Source organism: Mytilus trossulus, chromosome 10, assembly GCF_036588685.1.
Source record: "Mytilus trossulus isolate FHL-02 chromosome 10, PNRI_Mtr1.1.1.hap1, whole genome shotgun sequence".
In the NCBI taxonomy this organism is placed as follows: Eukaryota; Metazoa; Mollusca; class Bivalvia; order Mytilida; family Mytilidae; genus Mytilus; species Mytilus trossulus.
The window spans coordinates 25553481-25575790 of record NC_086382.1 but is presented as its reverse complement, the minus strand read 5'-3'; the positions used below and the strand labels follow the sequence as shown (position 1 = coordinate 25575790).

General features: G+C 32.2%; 1 protein-coding gene across 2 annotated transcripts in view; it reads left to right on the top strand.

Moving 5' to 3' along the window:
* The window catches only part of LOC134687098 (glutamate receptor ionotropic, kainate 2-like), an 81669-nt gene that overhangs the window by 44402 nt on the left and 14957 nt on the right, over window positions 1–22310 (top strand). For both annotated transcript variants that reach the window (XM_063547083.1, XM_063547082.1), the window contains exons 3-8: window positions 6770–6925; window positions 14870–15121; window positions 15608–15789; window positions 17719–17772; window positions 18856–19023; window positions 21124–21279. In XM_063547083.1, the coding sequence (XP_063403153.1) occupies window positions 6770–6925; window positions 14870–15121; window positions 15608–15789; window positions 17719–17772; window positions 18856–19023; window positions 21124–21279 (968 nt within the window). The remainder of the gene's footprint in view (window positions 1–6769; window positions 6926–14869; window positions 15122–15607; window positions 15790–17718; window positions 17773–18855; window positions 19024–21123; window positions 21280–22310) is intronic.

Genomic DNA, 22310 nt, shown 5'->3' with positions numbered 1-22310 from the left:
ATTGACTGAGTTGAGATAACAATAGGATATAGCCAATACATAAAGTAATTATACCTTCTCTCTGAAGTATTTATAGTCTTTTAAGATAACTTACAGACAAACCTCGTTACAAATCGTTTTCTTTAACACCTGGAAAGGTCAAATGAAATCAAATATGCATTTAAAGTGATTGCAAAATGGAAATTTGTGAGAACACTCTTAACATATAAGTAAAAACTTGTAAGTGAAAACTACAAATCTTACATTCTTATAACCAGTGTATTGCTTCATGATATTTAGAATGAAAGTATTTTATAGGCCGGTTGGAGATTGAAAGATTCGTTGCTTTAAAAGCTGTGCATGCCATTGTTCTTTTGTTTTTTGTCATGAATTTTTTATCGCCACGTTGTTTTGTCTTCTTTAAACAAGTACAAGTGATTCAACTCAGATTTGTCTTTTTAGTTCATATAATAATTGTTTAGCGTAACTTCCCATGATGGCATGATATATGTAGTAGATACTCTGTCCATTGGATACATCTTTGTATAGAGTGCATTATATGATAGAAAAAACGATATTGTGTATCTATCCATAACACAAAAACAGACCATGCACCGCAAAAACACAAAAAGCCAGAGAACAGTGCTTTTATTGTTATTCTTCATCTCGAAGTCACAGCGAGGCTTTCGACACGAATCACATCACTGTAAGTTTTAGACAGTCCTAGCACCAGTTTGAGAAAAATATAGGCAAACTTGATACGTACACGCCACAACTGTGGAGCAATGAATGCAGTAATATGGTTAGTTTCTGTCACATTAAATTAACCACGTGACAAAACCCCGGTAATATACATGCAGAAAACGATTCTTAAATTTTGATTAAAGCAACTTCCTTATTAAAACAAATAAGCAATAGACGTATAAATGAAAAACGGTTGAATAAAAACGACAATATAACCACTTTATTCCTGATCATTAATATATATTTTATTGAATAAACTTTGTGCAAAGACTTGTTTCAATATCCCAATGCACCAGTTAATCGCAACGTATGTGCAGAAGTCATCTGGGTAATGTGGCATTGAGAATCCTGAATATTGACGGAAGTGTCAGTTTCAGTCGGGTTTGATTGTTTTATTATTTTTGTTTTGTTCGTATATAAGATATTTGTCTGACACAAAGATTTGGCAACATTGATTGCGTACATGTTTAAGCGGGGTCCATAAGAAAAACTCGACACAGAACGTGCTGAAATGATTATAGGCTTTGTTGTTCATAACAATAATATAAAGAAGAACGACGGCATTTATTGGCGGTGGCACACGTAGACTATACATGTATATTTGTTTTGTACTAAAATTCGTGTACTAAAATTCCAAGTCTTGAATTTGATATGTCTGTCATATGTGCACCCTTCCATTAACGAACCAATTTTAATTATTCAGTTGTAAACTGTATTTTCTGCTTATCTGTTACGCAGCAGTGACAATCGAATAAAAAAAGTTAAAAAAAAAAAAAATTAAGTACGAAGTTGAAGAGCATTTATAAACCCAATTTCCGAAATGTTTCTAATATATAGCAACCTATTTAAAATCCTTAGTAATTCGGAAAATTCAAAGTTTGGCAACCAGTTACAATATCAATGGACATGATGGTAATTGATGTCGTCATAGAATATTACATTTTGAAAAAGTTCGATGTACAAATAAGCAAACATAATGAGTAAGAGATAGGTTCTATTGACATGTTCAAATATGCTTGGAGAAATTTTATTACATATTCGTCCTTTTTTTGAACATGTTGAAGTTATTTTTGAAATGATGTGTTTCCGGTTTCTTGTCAAATGCAGAAGATACCATCTGTTTCCGGTTTCTTTTCAAATGCAGAAGATAACACCTGTTTCCGGTTTTTGTCAAATGCAGAAGATAACATCTGTTTCCGGTTTCTTGTCAAATGCATAAGATAACATATGTTTACGGTTTCTTTTCAAGTGTTTGATTTGAAGTATTAAGAATTCGCTTGAACTTTTGATCACGAAAACTATAACGATTAAATAAAAATACTTTTTATGATATACTGGACCGTCTGGACGTATAGTTTCTCTCTATTCTTTGCAAATTAGTTTATAGTCAGGAGATTGCATGTCGAAGTTTGCTTTATCTACTGTTTATAACAGCAGGGTTAAGCAGTTATACGTTGCCGTACCCTGAACGAACAAAGGGATCTGGATTTTCCAACCAAAACAGTTCATAACGGTACAGTAAAAAACTGCTTCGAAGTACAGGCGCCAGTTCTATATAGTGTATGAGGGCATGATTCACTGACTGTTCTCTCAGTAATGTCTCCACGTTCTTTGTTACGGTATTATTTATAACTGTGGTATCTGAGTTATTTTTCTATCTATCATATATACGTATCATAAGAGTTCATGCAGTGCTTTTTCTGAAACCTTTGCATTGATGTTTTTCTTTCTATATATTTTATTCCACCAGTAGAGCTTTATAAATAAAGAGAAAGTACAAATTAAAAAAAAAAACAAGCTAGTCTTGCTACATGTCCATGTGCCTTTCTGCTGGCGAGAACTTTGTTAAAGATTGTCGCTAACTACCAGACTCCTTTGCAAATAGAAATCTATATGCAGAAGCTATAATTTTAAATTCTTACACTAAGTGTTTCTTTTCAATTTTGCGCCAAACAAACATTCGTATTGAATTTAATAGTAATACAAACTAAAGAATGGGATATTCATCAGTTCTGCAAGAGGGGGTTTATTCAGTTGCAATTATCACTAGCACTTTACGATTGAAAAATAATGGACATGATGGATGCTTGGAATACAGTTTACACTGATAAATTGGTATACGCGTATGCAAGATATTAAACTTCGGATATCATCTCGATTTATATGTTTCTGCTATCTATTTGTTTGTAGATATATTTATTTTTCATAGTAAATGCCACATATACACAGATGTGTGCCGGATGTATTCTATCTTTCTGAGAATTGATGTATTGGCTGATGGACGAGAGTTAGACGAGAGGTAGACGGATCTTTGACAGGTGTAATATCATTCATCCTTGATATTGCATCAATCATTTATCATTTTACTTGATAAATTACAGGTAAAACAGATCAAATGAATTGCAAAGCTTACAACCAGATGTAGACAACTCGGCCGTGCTTACGCACGTGAAGCATGCAGACAGATGTTTGTTTTAATCCTCCTTTGCGTGTACGTTCATCTGACCTATAAACCATAAAATAAACGTTGATATAAAGCGTATGATCTTCAGAGTTCTTCTCCTTCTGATTTTCTCATTATATTAAATTTTATCAATTTGAGTGTTCAAAGCCGTTTCAGAAAAGCATGCAGCTCAGAGATTATCCATATTTTGTGAAAATTTATATAACAATAAACCATCTTAATTATATGACCTACATATTTAAGAACTCTTAGTCAATGCATTATACAGGTGCAGCAGAATGCATATATTATTTGAGTAAATTAAACATTGAACTACCCATGCACTGAGCAATTGTAAATTTAGTGGTTGTCGTTTGTTAATGTGTTACATATTTTTTTTCCCTTTCATTTTTTTACATACATAAGGCCGTTTGTTTTCTCGTTTGAATTGTTTTACATTGTCTTATCGGGGCCTTTTGATAGCTGAATATGCGGTATAGGCTTTGCTCATTGTTGAAGGCCGTACGGTGACCTATAGTTGTTAATGTCTGTGTCATTTTGGTCTTTTGTGGATAGCTGTCTCATTGGCAATAATACCACATCTTCTATTTTATACATTATACAAGTAAACCTCACCAGACTGCAGATATTTGAAAATCATTGCAAATTAGAAAAGAAATCAATTTTGGTCATAAAGCCATTTTTGTAATATATAGAACTCTTTCAAAGAACTATATTTTGACAACGTTTTTGTACTGAGTCAATGCATGATTCTGTACATGTGCATCAGATTTCATATATAATATAAGTAAATTAAACATTTTACTACCCGTGCACTGAGTACATGATAGTAAACCTCCGGGAACATATCAATCAGATTCAGCAGATATTTGAAAATCATAGCAAATTAGAAAACTAATTACTTTTGACTAGATGTCGATACGTTTAACATCATAAAACCAAACATATAGACATTGTTTTTTGAAATATGGAACCCTTTTAAAGATTTACATTTGTAAAACTGGATTGTACTTCGGCATTATATTTGTTGAAAGGAAACGTCAGATCAGATCTGAGGTGGGTTTTTTTTCGAGAATGCTTTTTCTATGCTGATAATTAATCATCTTTGATAATTGAGTGTTATACGTAAACATGGCAAGTTAAAAGATAATATGCTGACGTGTACCAATTCCCACAACACAAAACCAAACACCAAAAGACAAATGGTTAAATTTAACAAATAGAGCAAAACTAATTACAATTCCAATACAATCATAAACAAAACAAACAAACAAACAAACAAGTCGAAAATATAAATAAACCGGAATTTTGGTAAAATAAGCAGTATTTGTTATGCGATATTTGTTATAAACCAATATGTACGTTCGATCTTATAATATATGTGTATATATGAATAATGAAGTCAAATTGAAATTTATAAACAATTAAAAGAGAACCTACATTGGGATATAACAAATGAACATTCCCCTTGGGGGGAAAAGGGGGGGGGGGGGGTAATTTCGGCACATCTAACAGGAAAAGGGCTTATCAAAAAAGACTTTATTGCGTCCATTTCTAGTTAAGCTTATCGTTGTCCCTGGTTTGAGTTTGTCTCTGTCTTGTTTGTTATTTATTAAACATTTTTTATCAACCAGACCGTCATGACTGTTGATTTTTTTATTTGCGGTTGGGTTTTTTTGGTTTTTTTTGCTTAACGTACGGTCCGGTCCAGTTTACTATCGCTGAAGGAAGCCGTTCACATAACTGCTTATTTCCATGCAATTGGGACTCTGATAGATATTTGTCTAATTGAAAAGCGTGCCACATCTCGTCTGTTAACTTAGCCAGCGATAGATGGGCAGTATGCATTGTTCAATGAAAAACTTTTAGATGTCTTATGCAATTTCAATTAAAAAATCGGACTAAACAATGATTGAAAACGAAATTTTACTTAGGCATGTCTTAAATGATTTTTTTTGCTATATCAGATGTATTTTAACAGTGCATTTACAAATGTAAACCTAATGAACGTTTGCATAACATGCAACTCGGATTTTTTTTACGTATTAGTTATGTTAACAGCGTGATCTTATGTAATCTATCCACTAGTTTATATCAAAATAAAACTACTTATATTTAAATTAAAAATGGAGGGCACTGCTGAAGATTTTAATCTAGCTCTTAAAACAGATAATACATTTTAACACGTATTAATAAGTCTTTATTAATTAATTCTGTTATTAAAAGGTCCGTATTATGTTTCGCCCTATACATGTATTTTGTTTTAAATACATTGAACTATACTAGACTTAATAAGGTCGCCTTTTTTTCTTTTGAATTGTTTCATCTTTTTTTTCATGGCGGGGCCTTTAATAACTGACTTGATTGTATGGGGATTTGCTCATTGTTGAAGGTCCTACGATCGACTTCATTTGAAATCTGGTGAATATGTGTCTCATTGGCAACATACGTTGAAATATCACAGTACTATTTAGCTAATTATTATATAGAAATACCGACTATCATATTTTCTTGAATTAACGCAATAAATAGAATCATATTCAAAACAGTGTGGTCCTGGCCATTGATTACCAACCTAAATTATCCCATTGACTGGGACAGATTAGGTGAACGTTTGTCGGTTACAATCACTGCTCACTATGTACTTGTTAAAGACACTGAATCTATGGGGTCACCAAAGGTTCGCAACACCTAAATAAAGCAATTCGAAAAACGAATCCGGAATAATACGATGTGTTGATTTATATCAATAATATAAATCAAAACATAAAGGTTATTCCTGAATAATTTTTCGAATTATTTTATTATTAAAGGCGTTAAGAACCTTTGGTGACCACACAGTTTAAATTCTATTATAAGTATGAAGTGAGCAATGGTCGATACAGACAAACGTTCACCTAATCTGTCCCAGTCAATGGGATAATTTAAGTCGTCAATCAATGGCCAGGACCACACTGTTTTGAATATGATTCTAATTCAAAATCTATATTCCATTTTTGCTAAAGATGTGAAAATACCCGTCGATTCCCTTGACCTTGACCAAAGTGACCTTAAAGTTTCATTATTTTTCTGACCTGGATTATATTTCTGAACTGGATTTTTTTTCTCCGCATTAGCGAATCGGTGTTTATTACCAGACACTGTCACATAATGATGTGCTCCCAAAGGGTAAAAGGTAATACTTTCTTGAAATGTTAAAACCTTTACTCAAATTCCATTACAATTTAATGGCATATTCGTTTCTTATATCAATGTTCAACAGTTAAGTATATCGATTAATGTTACGATAACATTAAGTATATCGATGAATGTTACGATAAAATTAAAAATAGTCAGTGGCTTCCTTAATTTTTATTCTGTCAAAGCTGACATGAAAAATAATATATTTACATACTGTATATATTTTTTAGATATGATATAAATTTCGACTTCCGGTTGTATATTCTATCTCTATATCTCTTTTTTTCTCTTAACCATTTATCAAACTTTCTATATATATTTACATTTTGATATGAAACGAATTGATTTGAAAATATATATAGCTACGGATTTTTTTAAATTTATTTATGTTTTGAATTTCAGGTGGATTATTCGAAGACAGAAACAAGGGTGTTGAGATTGCCTTCCGCCACACGACGGAGAAGATAAATTTAAGAGGGGATGTTTTAGGAAAATCATTGCTCATTTATAACATTGCATCAGTTGCTCAAGATGATAGTTTCGAGTCATCGAAAAAAGGTATTATTTATATACATTGTATTTTTATATTTCCTGTATACGGTGTACATGGTGTAGAATATATTTACGAATAGGTATATACTGTACATTTAATTAGAAGATTTAATATTTAGGCATTGCACTCGCGGTATCTGTTAAACTGATCGTTCTTGTTCAAAAAGTAAAATCACAAAAATACTGAACTCCGAGGAAAATTTAAAACGGAAAGTCCCCAATCAAATGGCAAAAGCTCATACACATCTTGGTACAGGCATTTTCTTATCTAGAAAATGGTGGAATAAACCGGATTTTATAGCCAGCTAAACCTACCACTGGTATGACAGTCAAGGTTAAGGCACTGTAGTTGACACTGAAAAAGAAGAAAAGTTGACATGCAGACGCAGGAATATACATTTTCATGTAGTTGCTTTATAAAAAAACAGAAATAAACTACTGTAAACCAACTTATTTTCGCGACTTTCGCGAGTGGAAAAATAACGCGAATATAAATCGTCGCGAATATGTCAACCTTTGATCTTTCCTTAATAAACTTCATCATGTAAATCAGATAATCGTGAAATTAAATAGCCGCGAAGTGGTCAAGAAAGGGTAAAACGCAAAATAAAGTATCCGCGAAAACAAGTTGGTTTACAGTATAGGAAATCGTGTCTATTAAATAATTAAATGGTCCTATGATATCGAGAACAAGAGAGACTTATTCGGAAAAAGGTGAAGTTTTGTGTTGTATCGATAGTATCAACTATCGCATTTTTCAGTATTGCCAAAGACTTCCAGGTTTCAAATTATAGCATTACAAGTCAGTTCAATTACGTGTAAGAAAAATTTTGAAGCGTTAGTTTCGGAGAAATATGTCGTTGACATATACAATTGGCTCTGTTTCGCAGGGCCGTAGCGTAATGGAGGCAAATGCCTCACTTATGAAACGACGACCAAACTTTTATAGTGTCATTTTTTTAATCATCATTTTTTTTAAATCATATTTTACATTATCAATATGCGAGTTTCGCGTTTCAAATTAGCTATTAGCACACTACTACATACAATATGTCCATTGTCCGATTGCAGCTTTTACCTTAGCGATGACGGGAAAAAAATAAGCTAAAACTTTAAATGCAAGGTTAAAATTAAATGACATTCGTCTATAGTTTCAACTCAGTTGTACGTCGTCTTCCATTAGAGCTTGGGATTGTATTTTAATAAATAAGAGATACTTCATGTTTTCTATCATGCTATGGTTTACAGCGTAAATTCCCAGAAGTCCGTATTTTTTCTTAAACAAATTGTCTTTATCTGTTCTTGTGTCCGTATTCTTCGTAACCATGAATTACTATTTTGTCATGTCAAAAGCAATTATATTGTCTTTATAAAATACCAACTATGAATAAAGATAAGAAATGAGGCACTCAAAGGAAACACAAAATAATACTAGTCATCTTTTCACAATTAAAGCAAGTTATTTGCGTAAAGTTCTTTATGAATGAGTTGTACCCATCAATTATTGTTAAAGCAGAATGCCATTCCCGGTAGACCATGAAGTAAAATTTTCCTACTCAAATATAAAGTGACATTGTCATTCAAATGGAAGAAAGTAATATGATTATAAGTTTTTCTCACAGCAAACAAAGCCAGTTGGATATGCTTCAAGTTGAAGCTTTAAGACAGATGAATGCATATTCCGCATTTTTCAGTATTAGACAAGGCTTCCAGGTTTCAAATTATAGCATTGCAAGTCAGTTCAATTCCGTGTAAGAAATTTTTTGAAGCGTTAGTTTCGGAGAAATATGTCGTTGAAATATACAATTGGCTTTGTTTCGCCTTTAGATGCAGATAGATTGCAGATACAATCTTATCTCCTACTCAACGATTAAAGCATGCATGTGACTGCACATGTTGTATGTACCAAGTGATCTTTGCATACAATACTTTATTGCCAGATGTTTAGCGATTCTCATAATTCATGCATACAGCTTTGGTGGGCATTGTTATTACATGTATACAATATGGTAACCAGTTTCAGTTTAAAGCAATTGTTACCTTGTAGTTTCTTCCGTCAAACAGCTAGACCTGTAAGAAGGGAAAGGAGACTTCCTTTTGATTTTACAAGATGCCAAAGTACATAAATACGACCGATTGTATTCAACAAATTAACTCTTACTTCCTAAAATTGCTTGGCGAATGCAATGCATGCCATTTGGCAAATACGTTTATAAATCTGTTCCCAACAAGTCTTCGGAGAGGGGCATGTCAACGAAATGGCCCCAGCAGTTTATCTTTAGGGTCATAAGCCCGGAATATGTACTTAGTACATTGTTTGTGTGTTCGATTTAGAACGGAATTATCTAGAATTGATTTTTTTCCGACGAAGGTTATGGTTCTGTCCAAACACTCCGGTTAAAAAGAGTGCTAAAACTGGTGTTAAACATTCACTCAATCAATTATATAAATCAATAAGATACATGTATGTTACATCAATTGGTATGAATTAGGAGCATGTAACATCTTTGGTATAAGTGTGCCTCTTAAGAGTATTTAGAAGGATTGTTTCCACTTTAGTTGTTGTAAGTTATGTCTCTCTTCAAATATCATGCAACATGTTTAATGGTGACTCTTTAACATACATACTATTTAAAACTCAATTAAAACTCGTATACCCATTACATATATACTGCCTTCGTTGATAGCTTATCGCAATTTTACATACAAACACTTTAAGACATACACTTTAAGACATCTTGGTGTCGAACCTATTAAATATTTGTAAAGTAACAAATAATTTTCCGAAAGCTGCAATGATTGTTAACCTTAATCATTTTGAATTAATGCACTGAGTGCAGATTGAAACGATTCATTTAAGCATCCCTATTTTTTTATGAAAAGAGAAAACAAAACATGTAATGTAATTATTAACTTGAATTTACCATTGAGTTTTAGAGCAGATCTCGTGGAGAGTTGTTTTATTGGAAATTATTCCAAATCTCTTTATTGATAATGAAAATTTTATAAATATTCAACTTCTGTCACTTTTGAAATTTCTTGCAATTATTTAGACCATCGAGAATATAAGATAAGTCTAGCACCATTTTAGAAGAATAACTTTTAACAAAAAAATCGAACTGAAGTCTTTATAATTTCATCATTAATTTTGATTGAAAACCGCATCCTTCCTTTTGTAATTTTATTGGAAATCATTTTTGATTAAACACATTGACATCTCTTTAAAATTATGCAAAGTAGCATTCAAACCTTAAACTCACAGTTTTATGTTGCAACCAGTGAATTAAAAAGTTTAATAAAGCTTTTCTTGAAATATAATCTGACCTTTTTATGGTCCATCCATGCGTTGGATATGATTGCTCAATATTTATAAATCAATTGTTTGTTTGTTTGTTAGGAATTTCTTGATTTAATTTTTCTTACAAACTGATGGAAAAGATTCGATTTTCCCCCTCAAAAATGGTAAATCAAAGCTATATATGTATGCATTAACTTTTAAATGAACATGATGATTAGTGATTTTCTTTTGTTATGTTTGTCATACCTAAAGTTTTGGGCTTTTGGATAATTTGTGCAAATGACAGACTTTCGAAAGATTTTTTAATTTGCTTATTGGTCATCATTTACGTCTTAGAGTTTATGTCTTTAGGTCCACTTTTATTGACGTTTTTGGAGTGGACGTTAAGGTTGTACACAATCTACACTCGGATGAACTACGATACATATCCTGCGCATGTGCATCTCCAATATGTTTAATATTTGAACGATGACAAAGCGCAATACACATCGGTGTTTTTTTCTTCTTCTGATTGTATGTCTTCAAAGTTATGCTGTTACCCATTAGCACAAATTACGTCAAGCAAAGAAAAGTATGATTAACAAATCGGGTTATTTTAAGACTAGAAGTCATCTCCCCAGAATAACATTCCAGTGTCTTTTGTAGAGATGAAAAAGCTCTTAGACACGCTACCTAAACATCTGAATATTATTAGCACAGATATACACATGCTTCCGAATGATAATTTACTGCTGAACAGTAACAAGTTATGTCCCTTGGGGATACGTAAATCGAATAAACAATAACAAGACTTGAATACTTTTTATAAATTATATCTTCATCAAACGAAAAAATTGTTGCTTAATGTTTTATCGACGTCAATGTATGTTTGTAAAAGCAATTTACACAGACAAAATCATTATTACATGCAAATAATCTGCTTGTGCGATATAACTGTATCTTGTTTACGGACTTAAGATGTTCCACGTGTGGCAGCTGTATACTTAGTAAATACACTTGAAATACTATTACACTAATAGTAATCTCCGTTTTGACACATATTAGTACTATATAAACATTCCTATTAATGTCGACATAACAGATTTTACTTAATAACATGCAGACTGCTCAAACACTTCGACACGAAATGTGTTGACAAGGAATCCCGAAATGTTGGACAGTACATATGAAAAAAGAAGATCTGGTATGATTTCCAATGAGACAACTCTCCCAAGAGACCAAAATGACACAGAAACTAACAACTCTACGTCACCGTACGGCCTTCAACAATGAGCAAAGCCACATGTAAATATCAATGACATCACCATCAAGACCCAATTCCTCCGGACGTATTCACAATTGGCATTATTGGAAATGTATTTGAAACAGGGGTGGAAGATACCTGAGGGACATTTAAACTCATAAACCGAAAGTATTCTGACAACGCCATGTCTAAATCAGAAAAAGACAAACAGACAAATAATAGTACACACGACACAACTTAGAAAACTAAAGACTAAGCAACACGAACCCCACAAAAAATGGGATGATATCAGGTGCTCCGGTCCTCTGGAAGGGTAACAGATCCTGCATCACATGTGTGACTTCCTCTTTAAAAATATTTAAAGTGTCTTATATATGATTGACCAGAGTGAAGACGGGTTTCTATTCAAGTTATTTGCTTACCCAAAAGAAAGGGTTTGATAATGATATAAGCGAAATTATTCATTCCTGGATAAGTAAATACGTTAAATGTGTCAAGTACATTCTTTATGTAAAGTCTCAAGTAAATGATAAAATAAAGTCATATTTTCGGCTCGGCTTCTTCGAATGTAAATATTATGTATGGATCAGTTTTCCATTTTTTGATATTTATAAGGTTAATTAAATCTGGATTTTTTCCCACTATGAGGGACACTTAGAATGAAAAACAGAATAGCCCATCTTCCTATCATTCCATTGAACAAATATATTTTCACGATCAGCAGTTTTGTCATAAAGTTAAATAGAGGATAAATATAGTTATTGGAAAAAGTTAAAATTTATTAGTTTTAAAGTATAAATATTAATTCATTTTCTGTCAGATGATTTTTTTTAAAGAATGGATGTTTGAAGATATTCAGCCACACACAAAGTTCCACCATATTTTACTTGTCAGTATAAACAAGTTTTGAATCGTCCTCAACATCCTTGGCACTTAAGATTCTAATTCATAATAACTCATATCATTCATAATCGACTGTCCATGTATGATAAGAACGCCAGCATCATATTGCATTTTTGTCTTGATGAAAGCTGTTTGCGTGAATTATGACGCTATTTTATTGCCATTAGCCCATCATTGTTGCCGAGGTATAACCGTATAAATAACCGAACACGAGAGGACAAGCTATTAATTTGATCTTTCAGAACAATTTACTGACTTACTTACTAAAATATTCTACAAGATATTTTTCTTTTCCATTAACCTTTGACAGGAAGAAGATGTCTGCTAGACAAATGACTCTTATACATACAAATTGCCTTTTAGCTCTTTATGGAAATCAATAGGGGCAATAATGTTAAAGACACTGGAGAAGTCTGTGTTTATGACACTCATACACAGCCATACCGTTTCGCTATTCTTTCGTAGTATAATTCATTACTTAGTCGGCTTCTGGAGATTGCGGTTCACAAAGTCGCATTTCTGTAATTGAAAAACGATAAATTTGTAATCTTTGCGGTTGATTATATCTTGTTTAGAAAACAAACAATTATAGATAAGCGACTTAACGGAATGATGCCTTGTTTCATTGACTCTAGTAAATTGACAATACCGCTCATAAAAAAAAATTGACTGGTCAATATTATCTGATATTATCACTATTTTCGGTTTATTTTAGATAAGACGCAAATACCATTACTCTATTAGCTTTAAGATAATCAGATATTTTTTCTCTAATAGCTTTCAGCATAGCTATTTTCGCTTAATTAACAGCGTCCATTTTCGCTTTCTTAACAGCGTCCATCATGTATGTAAACTCGTTCTGAACATTCATGAAATAGTTGCCACTGGATGTTCGGCAAACCTCAATCAATTAATCATGTACATGTGTATGTTAACATGACACTGACATCTAGATTTCTAAAGAAAAATAAACTTTGAGAGATAAATTGACAGCCGAACTATGGTTGCATTTAAATGGGGGGAAAAAGGTTGGTGTTAAAGGAAGGACTTAAAGCTAATAAAGATGCAAGTCAAGGTCTAGTGTTGCAAGTTATAGATGCCCCACCGATGGTGGGTTGATTTGCCTTTTGTTTGATCAATATGCAACATGTTTGAATATGCTATAAAATTACACCAAATTTCCTTCTCCGGAAATTTGATATGCTACGTTTTCTTATTGAAATTATTACGTTTTAGTGTTACAAGTTATGGAGAACTCTGTTTTAATGTGTATACATAGTTAGCAAAGTAAAACTTAATGCATTGCACATTCCTTTCGTATATATTTCATTTTAAAAGCATTTTAAAGCTGAAACGACAAAGTGAATTTGAATCAAAACTGTAGTGTGTGTATATCTCACGATTTTTAGCATATCACTATACATGTATATGTACAGCTGTATATACACATATATAGCGATTCCATGCCTTTATATCTTTATAACATCACTTTGTAAATGTTGTTTAGGAAAAAAAATGTTTAAGCTAGATGGGGTTCACAGGATAGAGTATAATGGAGGAAAGTGCAGAAAAAAGTGAAACAATTGAAAATTAGAGAAAAATGTATAAAAAAACAAATATGGGGTGCTTAACATATAGAATTGAAAATAATGGACAACAAATATGAAAAATAAAGAAAATAGATAAAATAGATAAAAAACTATAGCAATGGAAGACCATTTTTCCCATTCCAAACACTCATATTTACAATAAATGATTTGAACAACAAAAATACCAAACTGCAAGATAAAATCAAAACGGAAAGTCGCATATAAATCAAATTGAAAAATAAAAAGCTAATTAACACACCAAACATGGAAAACAGCTGTCATTTTTCTGACTTTGTACAGGCATTTCATAATTCAGAACATAGTGGATTTTACCTGGTTTATGATGAGCTGGTCCTCTCTCTAAGATGAGGGAGAGAGCACACAATTTTTTTATCACATGTAGTTGTGCACAGTTTATAAAAGATTGAAATACTGCGACATTATAAGACCATATTGGAAATTCACAAGCTCGAACACATGAAACATGGAAAACACCTTGCATTCATCCTGACTTGGTACTGACAATTATGAATGTCAAAAATGGTGATTTAACATGTTTAAAACTGGTTTCATAACTAGCTAAACTTCTCTTTTGTATCTCGTGTGAAGAAGATAGTACATTATTTTCAATTGTTTTCACATGCCGTTGTGTATAATAGTTTATAAAAGATTGAATTACCATGGTTACTGTCATATTATAAATTAGACGAGGAGAAACTTGTATTTATAATAATTTAAATTGAGAATGGAAATGAAGACTTAACTCAGACTATGCCAAAGAGACAACAACCCGACCAAAAGAGCAGACAACAGCCGAAAGCCATCAATGGGTCTCCAACGCAGACTTATATATGATCTGACAAATTGTTAGCATAGTTAGTAAATTAACAATTATTAAGTTTTTTTTCTTATTTCAGTTTGTAAAATGATAAAAGACGGTGTCGCTGCCATATTTGGTCCATCATCACAGATATCATCTGGTCATGTTCAGTCTATATGTAATACACTATCCATTCCACATATACAGACACACTGGGATGCACGCGTAGATAGAGACTATTTTTCAATAAGTTTATATCCACATTATGAAGTATTAGGAAAAGCTTATGTAGATCTGATCAAATACTGGCAGTGGAACACATTTACAATTTTATATGAAGATAACGATGGTAAGTGTGTACATGTGTAAGTAAAAAGACACAAAATATGTGTATTCTATGATCATGATGATTACTATGTTAGTGTTTTTTTTTCTAGAAGAAGCCAGGCACATATGAAATATAGATAGGTAGATTAGATATGATTGCCGCCATCAGAGACCAAATTATGAAGTAGAAGTGAGCAACTATATTTCATCATATGATACAGCCTTCAACAATGAGAAAACCCCATACCACACAGCAAGGGAAATAAACAGACTCAAAACAATTCTAACGAGAACACATGTCATGATATATTTGCAAAGCAATGATTGAAATATTTTTTTTGCAATGAAATTTCAAAGTGTGTTTTGATTATAACAAGGGTTTATATGTATAATAATAATGAATGTCGACCCGGATTAACTTGAGAAGACCCACCTAAAAATAAATTTTATACCAAGGAAATTGACATTTTTTTAAGATACGAATGATAACTATGTTTTCTTTAAACAGGATTAATTCGATTAGAAGAGGTATTAAAATTTTCAAAAGGTGCTAATGTGAAGGTAACAGTCCGAAAACTAGATGATGACCCAACAAATTGGGTATACATGTTCAAAGAAATGATTGACAAACAAGAGAAGAGAATGATCATAGATTGCGATGTAAAGAAAGTAGAAGGCGTTCTTCATAAAGTAGGTATTAAATAAAATAGACTTCTATACCCAAGTGTCACGTGATAAACAAGATAAGTGAATGAATATAGATTGTGAGAATGTATCGTTCTTCATAAAGTACGGTATAAACTTATATAAACTATTAGAACCAGAGTTGAATGAATGTAAGAGGAGTCAGGGGCCCCAGCAACCTCTTATAGAGCTTCATATATGATAAAGCATTGACATTTTATCAACACCACGCCAAATGTATGCCTACTAGATTTCCCTCCTTTTCAAAATCCTAGTTCCGCTTTTAAGATCCATCTGCCACGCAAAATGAAAGTAGTCATGCTATATAAAAGAATCAGAATAAAAAAAACTTCGTCACTGTGCGAGGTATTTTCTAGAAATATAAATTTTCAAGTATTACAAAAATGTTAGTGATTCTAAGTCCAAACTCGCAGGAGTTCTTTTTTTTTTATTTGAATGGAACACAAATTATAGTCGACCTAGTCGTCCTTGGTGAAGATAAATAAGAAAAACGGATTCACTTAAATTATATATTTATTATTTCTTAAGGAATGTTTCTCTTATAGCATGTATAATGCGTCTATCATGTCTATGCACAGCAAGCCATTCATAAAACAAATTATGTATTGTACTTTACTGTTTAAACTCCAATTTAATTCCATTATGGTGACTCAGATACACAATAAATTTGAATTAAACCATTCCTTTTTACAGCTTTTATTGTATTGCATTTCATGCAGTTTTCCGAAAGAATTGCAATACATCTTCGCTATACACCCTGCTATTCATGAGGGTATACATGGGGTTTAAACAATAGAGAATAATGGGCCAAAATTGCAGAAAAATTAGCGAATAAAAAAATAAGGAATAGAGATTACATAAAATCAATAATGGGGTGCTTTAATATAAAGAATACAGAACGATGTGCAAAAATATAAAGAATGGAGTGAACTTAAAACAAATAAATATAGGACACCCTAACCAGACCCTTATTTAGATAATACTTATGCACATATTGATGTAAGTCTCAAGACAACAGGAGAATAATAAAATCGTTAGAAACTATCTTGAAAGTGTTTAAAGTAATGGATATACTTTGTAAAACAGATATGAGAAGGCTGTTCTTCTTTAATGGGACATCTCTTAAGACATAAACAATAAAGATAAACATGTAAAACAGTAAACAAAGAAGATAAGAAGGACACAATTGTTGACACAAGATCATAACACACTGTTGACAAAACCTGAAGTAAATTAAGGATCGGCTATCTTCGTATCACAGTAACAAACAGGCATGCAACTTGAAACAACAAAAAATAGACATAAACAGTTATTTTTTTTTATTAAACATGAATGGGCAATACAATACCCAAAATGCATTAGATTGTAAAACGCCGAATCAGAAACCACATGACGACAATTTAAACAATCGTATGATAATGTTACTAAGAATCCGACAAATGGCTGTCTATTTATGGTTATTTTATTTGAAGTTGTTTTTAATGAAAGAAGATGAGTTGGCCATCAAATAAAATAACCATAAATAGACGGCCAATTGTCGGATTCTTAGCTACAGTATCATATGATTGTTTAAGTTTTCGTCATGTGGTCTCTGATTCGGCGTTTTACAATCTTATGTATTCTGGGTAACATATTAAAAAGCGTACACAAAAAAAAATTGGTTAAAAACATTCTAAACAATTGAAATTCAACCAATGACGTACTACAACGTTATTTTCATTTTGGTGTTCAAACAATGAGAATATTATCCATTATCCTCTAGTTTCTGAACCTCTGTCCAAACTTGTTTTTCGATAGATCTAATTTTAAAAGCATTCAAACAGTTGTAATATGAAGCTGAATATGATACGTTTCCTAGCTTTTTTGTTTCCGAACTTAATTCTTATTTCTACGTATTTTATTTTCTATTTGTAGGCTAGTCTTGTCAGCATTGTAAATGAGTACTATCACTTTATGTTTACAACGTTGGTAAGTTTATTCTATATACTGCATGAATTTCATATATATATAAATTACAAGAACGTTTGACAATCAATTTCTTCTGACCTCTATTTAATGAGGATCTGGATAGAGTTTCTACAATAAAGAATCATTAACCAAAAATGATAAAGAACAGAGAAAATAGACGAAAAAATAAAAAAAACCACATTCATATATTAAACATATAAGCGATCACTATACCGCAAATAGTCTAAGGCATAATTACTAGAAACGGATTTTGAACGGTAATGGTCATTTTGTTCTGAATGAAGAAATTTGAAAAATCTAAAGAAAAAGAAATGATTTAGTCATTTTCAGTCTTCATTTAATTTAAACACAAATTGGTTTTTCAGAAAATTAATTAGTACACAACACTTCATTTAAATTCTGTTGAAGCAATTTTCATAGTTGAGGTAGCAATAATTGAGCTAGCTCGCTGAAGGAGTCGCCCAGTTCTGAATCTAAAAATATTTTGTACAGCAGGATCAAGAGTTACTGGAATCGAAAAATAATATAACAATAATGTGTCCCCAGTACACGGATGTCCGACTCGCACTATCATTTTCTATGTTCATTGTACCGTGAAATTTGGATAAAATCGCAAATTTGGGATTGAAATTAGAAAGATCATATGATAAGGAACATGTGTACGAAGTTTCAAGTTGATTGGACTTCAACTTCATCAAAAACTACCTTGACCAAAAACTTTAACCTGAACCGGGACGAATGGACGCACAGACCAGAAAACGTAATACCCCTCTACTATCGTAGGTAGGGCATAAACATGACATCATCACACATCACAGAAAACTATTAAACATAGAGTAAGAATCTGTGTACTGCATGTATCACAGCATAACATATCTTAAATGCCTGCTCCTTGCTTTATGTATTGTATTGAAATTAATTTTGTCCTTAATACATATATATATATATTGCTAGATTAGGTAGTTTGGGTCACAATGGTTGACCGCTCTTCTATTTTCACTGTTGATGTATTTGATTCAAACGATAGGTAGAAACAATGAACCATTTCAAGCCATGCTCATCATTACATCTTCCTATTTGCAGGACTTGGGATTACTTGATTTGGACCAGTATTCCTTTGGTGGAGCAAATATAACAGCATTCAGATTAGTAGATCCTAAAAACCCTAAAGTTGTAGCGGTCAATGAAGACTGGGTGTTTGAAGAGTTGAATAACAGAGAATCGCCATTGCAAGGTCAACGAATGATACCGGTAATTATTTAAAAAAAAAACCAGTGTACCACAAAGTACCAAAAACTGAAATAAAGAAGTTAACATATTCACTCAATAATTTCGTTTGATAACAATGAAAAAGCATCGAATGTGGTGTGTTAGATCCATATATTTTCTATATGTATTTTTTCCCTAGTATCAATTACTAGTACTGAACGTAACGTAACTATCATTTAAAGATTATAAAATCCAATTTTGAAACTATGATATTAAACTCGTATCTTGATTCAAGATTTCCACCTTATCTACCATAACTGGAAATCTAACCAGTTAAATTGCAGTATTAAGAGTAAAATGAAAATTCATGAAGCTAATGATTTCTCATTTTAAACTTTAAAACTTTTTTAAGGAACTTGTTAATGCCTCGGTCTTGTTAAAAAAAATTTAAAGAGTAATGCTATTAATATACCAAAGGGAGTTCGAAACTTTGGCTTGTTTTATATTAAAATTTCTAAAAAAAAAAAAAAAAAACCTCTTGGTAAATTTTGAAGTTTTAGTAGAATAAAAAAAATAATAGTAATTTTTTATTCATGTTCTAAAGTATTTGAGAAAACATGATTAAACAAGAATTTCAATGAATTAAAGCCATTTGACTTTGGGAAGTCATGGACCTCTCAAAAATGACAACCCCAAAAAAAAGAAACAAAACTTAACAAAGTGTGTAAAACAAAACAGCACCTAATTTATCAATAAGCAAATTAAATGAAGGTATAATTTAAGAATTATGATGCCTAATTTTGTTGTCATTTTGACTGATTTGTTTATTCCCTTTATGCTGCTTTATAATGGATGCAGTCCAGCTTTCTTAGCTTATATAACACTACAAACGCAATGGAGGTATAGTTTATGTGTTGTATTATTGTTGTATTCACTTGTACAGGAACCAGAGGTTGGGTTGGGTAAAACATGCTCCATGTTGAAGGCCGTACATTGACCTATAATGGTTTACTTTTAAAAAAAATTGTTATTTGGATGGAGAGTTGTCTCATTGACACTCACACCACATCTTCCTATATCTACTTACTTGCGAACACTGTCTAATTTCTATGCAGATCTTAATTAAAGCTCTTGACTTTGAATCTCATGAATTTGGTCTTTAAGTAGTTATATTTACAGCGCTGAACTTTTCACCTTCAGTTCTCGACTTGCAATAATTCTTCATAACTGTGTGAGACAAACAGGGCTGGCTTTTTCGTAGATAAAATTTGAACTTAACTTATTTTCATTCTTTTTTATTGTTTGTCGTTAACTTTCATAACAACCAGCATTATATATACGCCATTGACGGCAAAATAAACACGATTTATTCTGAAAACTGAAAACTAGAAAACTGCTATTAAATTAAAATATGAAGAAATCATAATCTTTCATTCAGTTTAATTGAATTCTGGAGCTGGCATGTCAGTTAACTGCTAGTAGTCTGTTGTTATTTATGTATTACCGGTATTGTCATTTTGTTTATTTTCTTTGGTTACATCTTCTGCCATCAGACTCGGACTTCTCTTGAACTGAATTTTAATGTACGTATTGTTATGCGTTTACTTTTCTACATTGGCTAGAGGTATAGGGGAGGGTTGAGATCTCACAAACATCATTAACCCCGCCGCATTTTTGCGCCTGTCCCAAGTCAGGAGCCTCTGGTCTTTGTTAGTCTTGTATTATTTTAATTTTAGTTTCTTGTGTACAATTTGGAAATTAGTATGGCGTTCATTATCACTGAACTAGTATATATTTGTGTAGGGGCCAGCTGAAGGACGCCTCCAGGTGCGGGAATTTCTCGCTACTTTGAAGACCTGTTGGTGACCTTCTGCTGTTGTTTTTTTTCTACGGTCGGGTTGTTGTCTCTTTGACACATTCCCCATTTCCAGTCTCAATTTTATTTCAAAGAGGCGAAAGAAACCAAAGGGATATTAAAACTCATAAGTTTAAAACAAACTCATAATAACATGGCAAAATGCGAAATACTTCTTTAAGTACAAATGATGTACATTGAATTAAAACATGTGACGGCCCAGATGTGCGTCTTTTGATGATGGTAGGTATATTACCTTAGTAATCATTGTCCTTGTTATATTACAGACTGATGTAGCCCTAATGTATGATGGAGTGTTTTTAGCAGCTCATGCTCTCGATGAAGTGGGCAAGGCAAAACAAATATCCACTGACAAAGAGTTATCATGTTCAAAGTCGAAATCATGGGCTGATGGCCTAAGTGTATTGAATTACATGAAAACTGTAAGTAACTGAAACTTTGTGCCGTATCGAGACCACAGAAACCGAACACGTGATTAATTAGGATGTTCTCATATTTTTGAGGTTATTTTATATTCATTCCTTAGGTAATTTCATATCTGAGTATTATTTCATATTTTCCTCCGTTTTGTTTATTATATAAAAACAAATCTAAGTGTAAGATAAAAAAAAAAAAAAAAAAAAAAACCGCGTCGGATGTTTGACATTTGTAAAGTGTAGATTTAACTTTTTATAGTATTTGGTCGATACTGCTGTTGGTGAAAAATAAAGGCAACAGTAGTATACAGCTGTTCAAAACTCATAAATCCATGGATAAAAACAAAATCGTGGTAACAAACTAAAACCGAGGGAAACGCATTAAATATAAGAGGAGAACAACGACATAACACTAAAATGTAACACACACAGAAACGGACCGAGCATCAGACAAAATCCTACGAGAATAACAAATATAACATGAAAACCAAATACATGAATTTGGGATAGACAAGTACCGTGACACGTCTTATCGCAGTGTGAATTTACAGTCCTTGATGTATCACCCGGCTAAACTTCGGTATGACATGAGTAACAACAAACATCATAAAACTGTACTTTCATAGATTTAGAATTTATTAAGCAACAAAGGGTTCAATTCCACTAGTAGATGTATTTGACTATTTTGTAAAGGTACTTTTTATCGTATACCTCTTTAGATGTTTCGATTTTCCTTTCTTTTAATGTATTCGGCTTTTAATTTTCATGATGAAGATAAATCCAGAAAGTGCTTTGGAGGCATGAATTAAAAATCATGTGATTATTTTTATACACACAGTCCATCTGATTTTTAGTTTGCCTTATTCTGATATTATTTTCTTTCAGTATCTAGTCATATGATAGCACACGCATGTTCACTATGCATCTCTTATTTTGTACGGTTTCAATCCACCATTTTCTACATTTGTAAATACCAGTACCAAATCAGGAGTTTGACAGTTGTTGTGCATTCGTTTTTGATGTGTTTTGCCATTTGA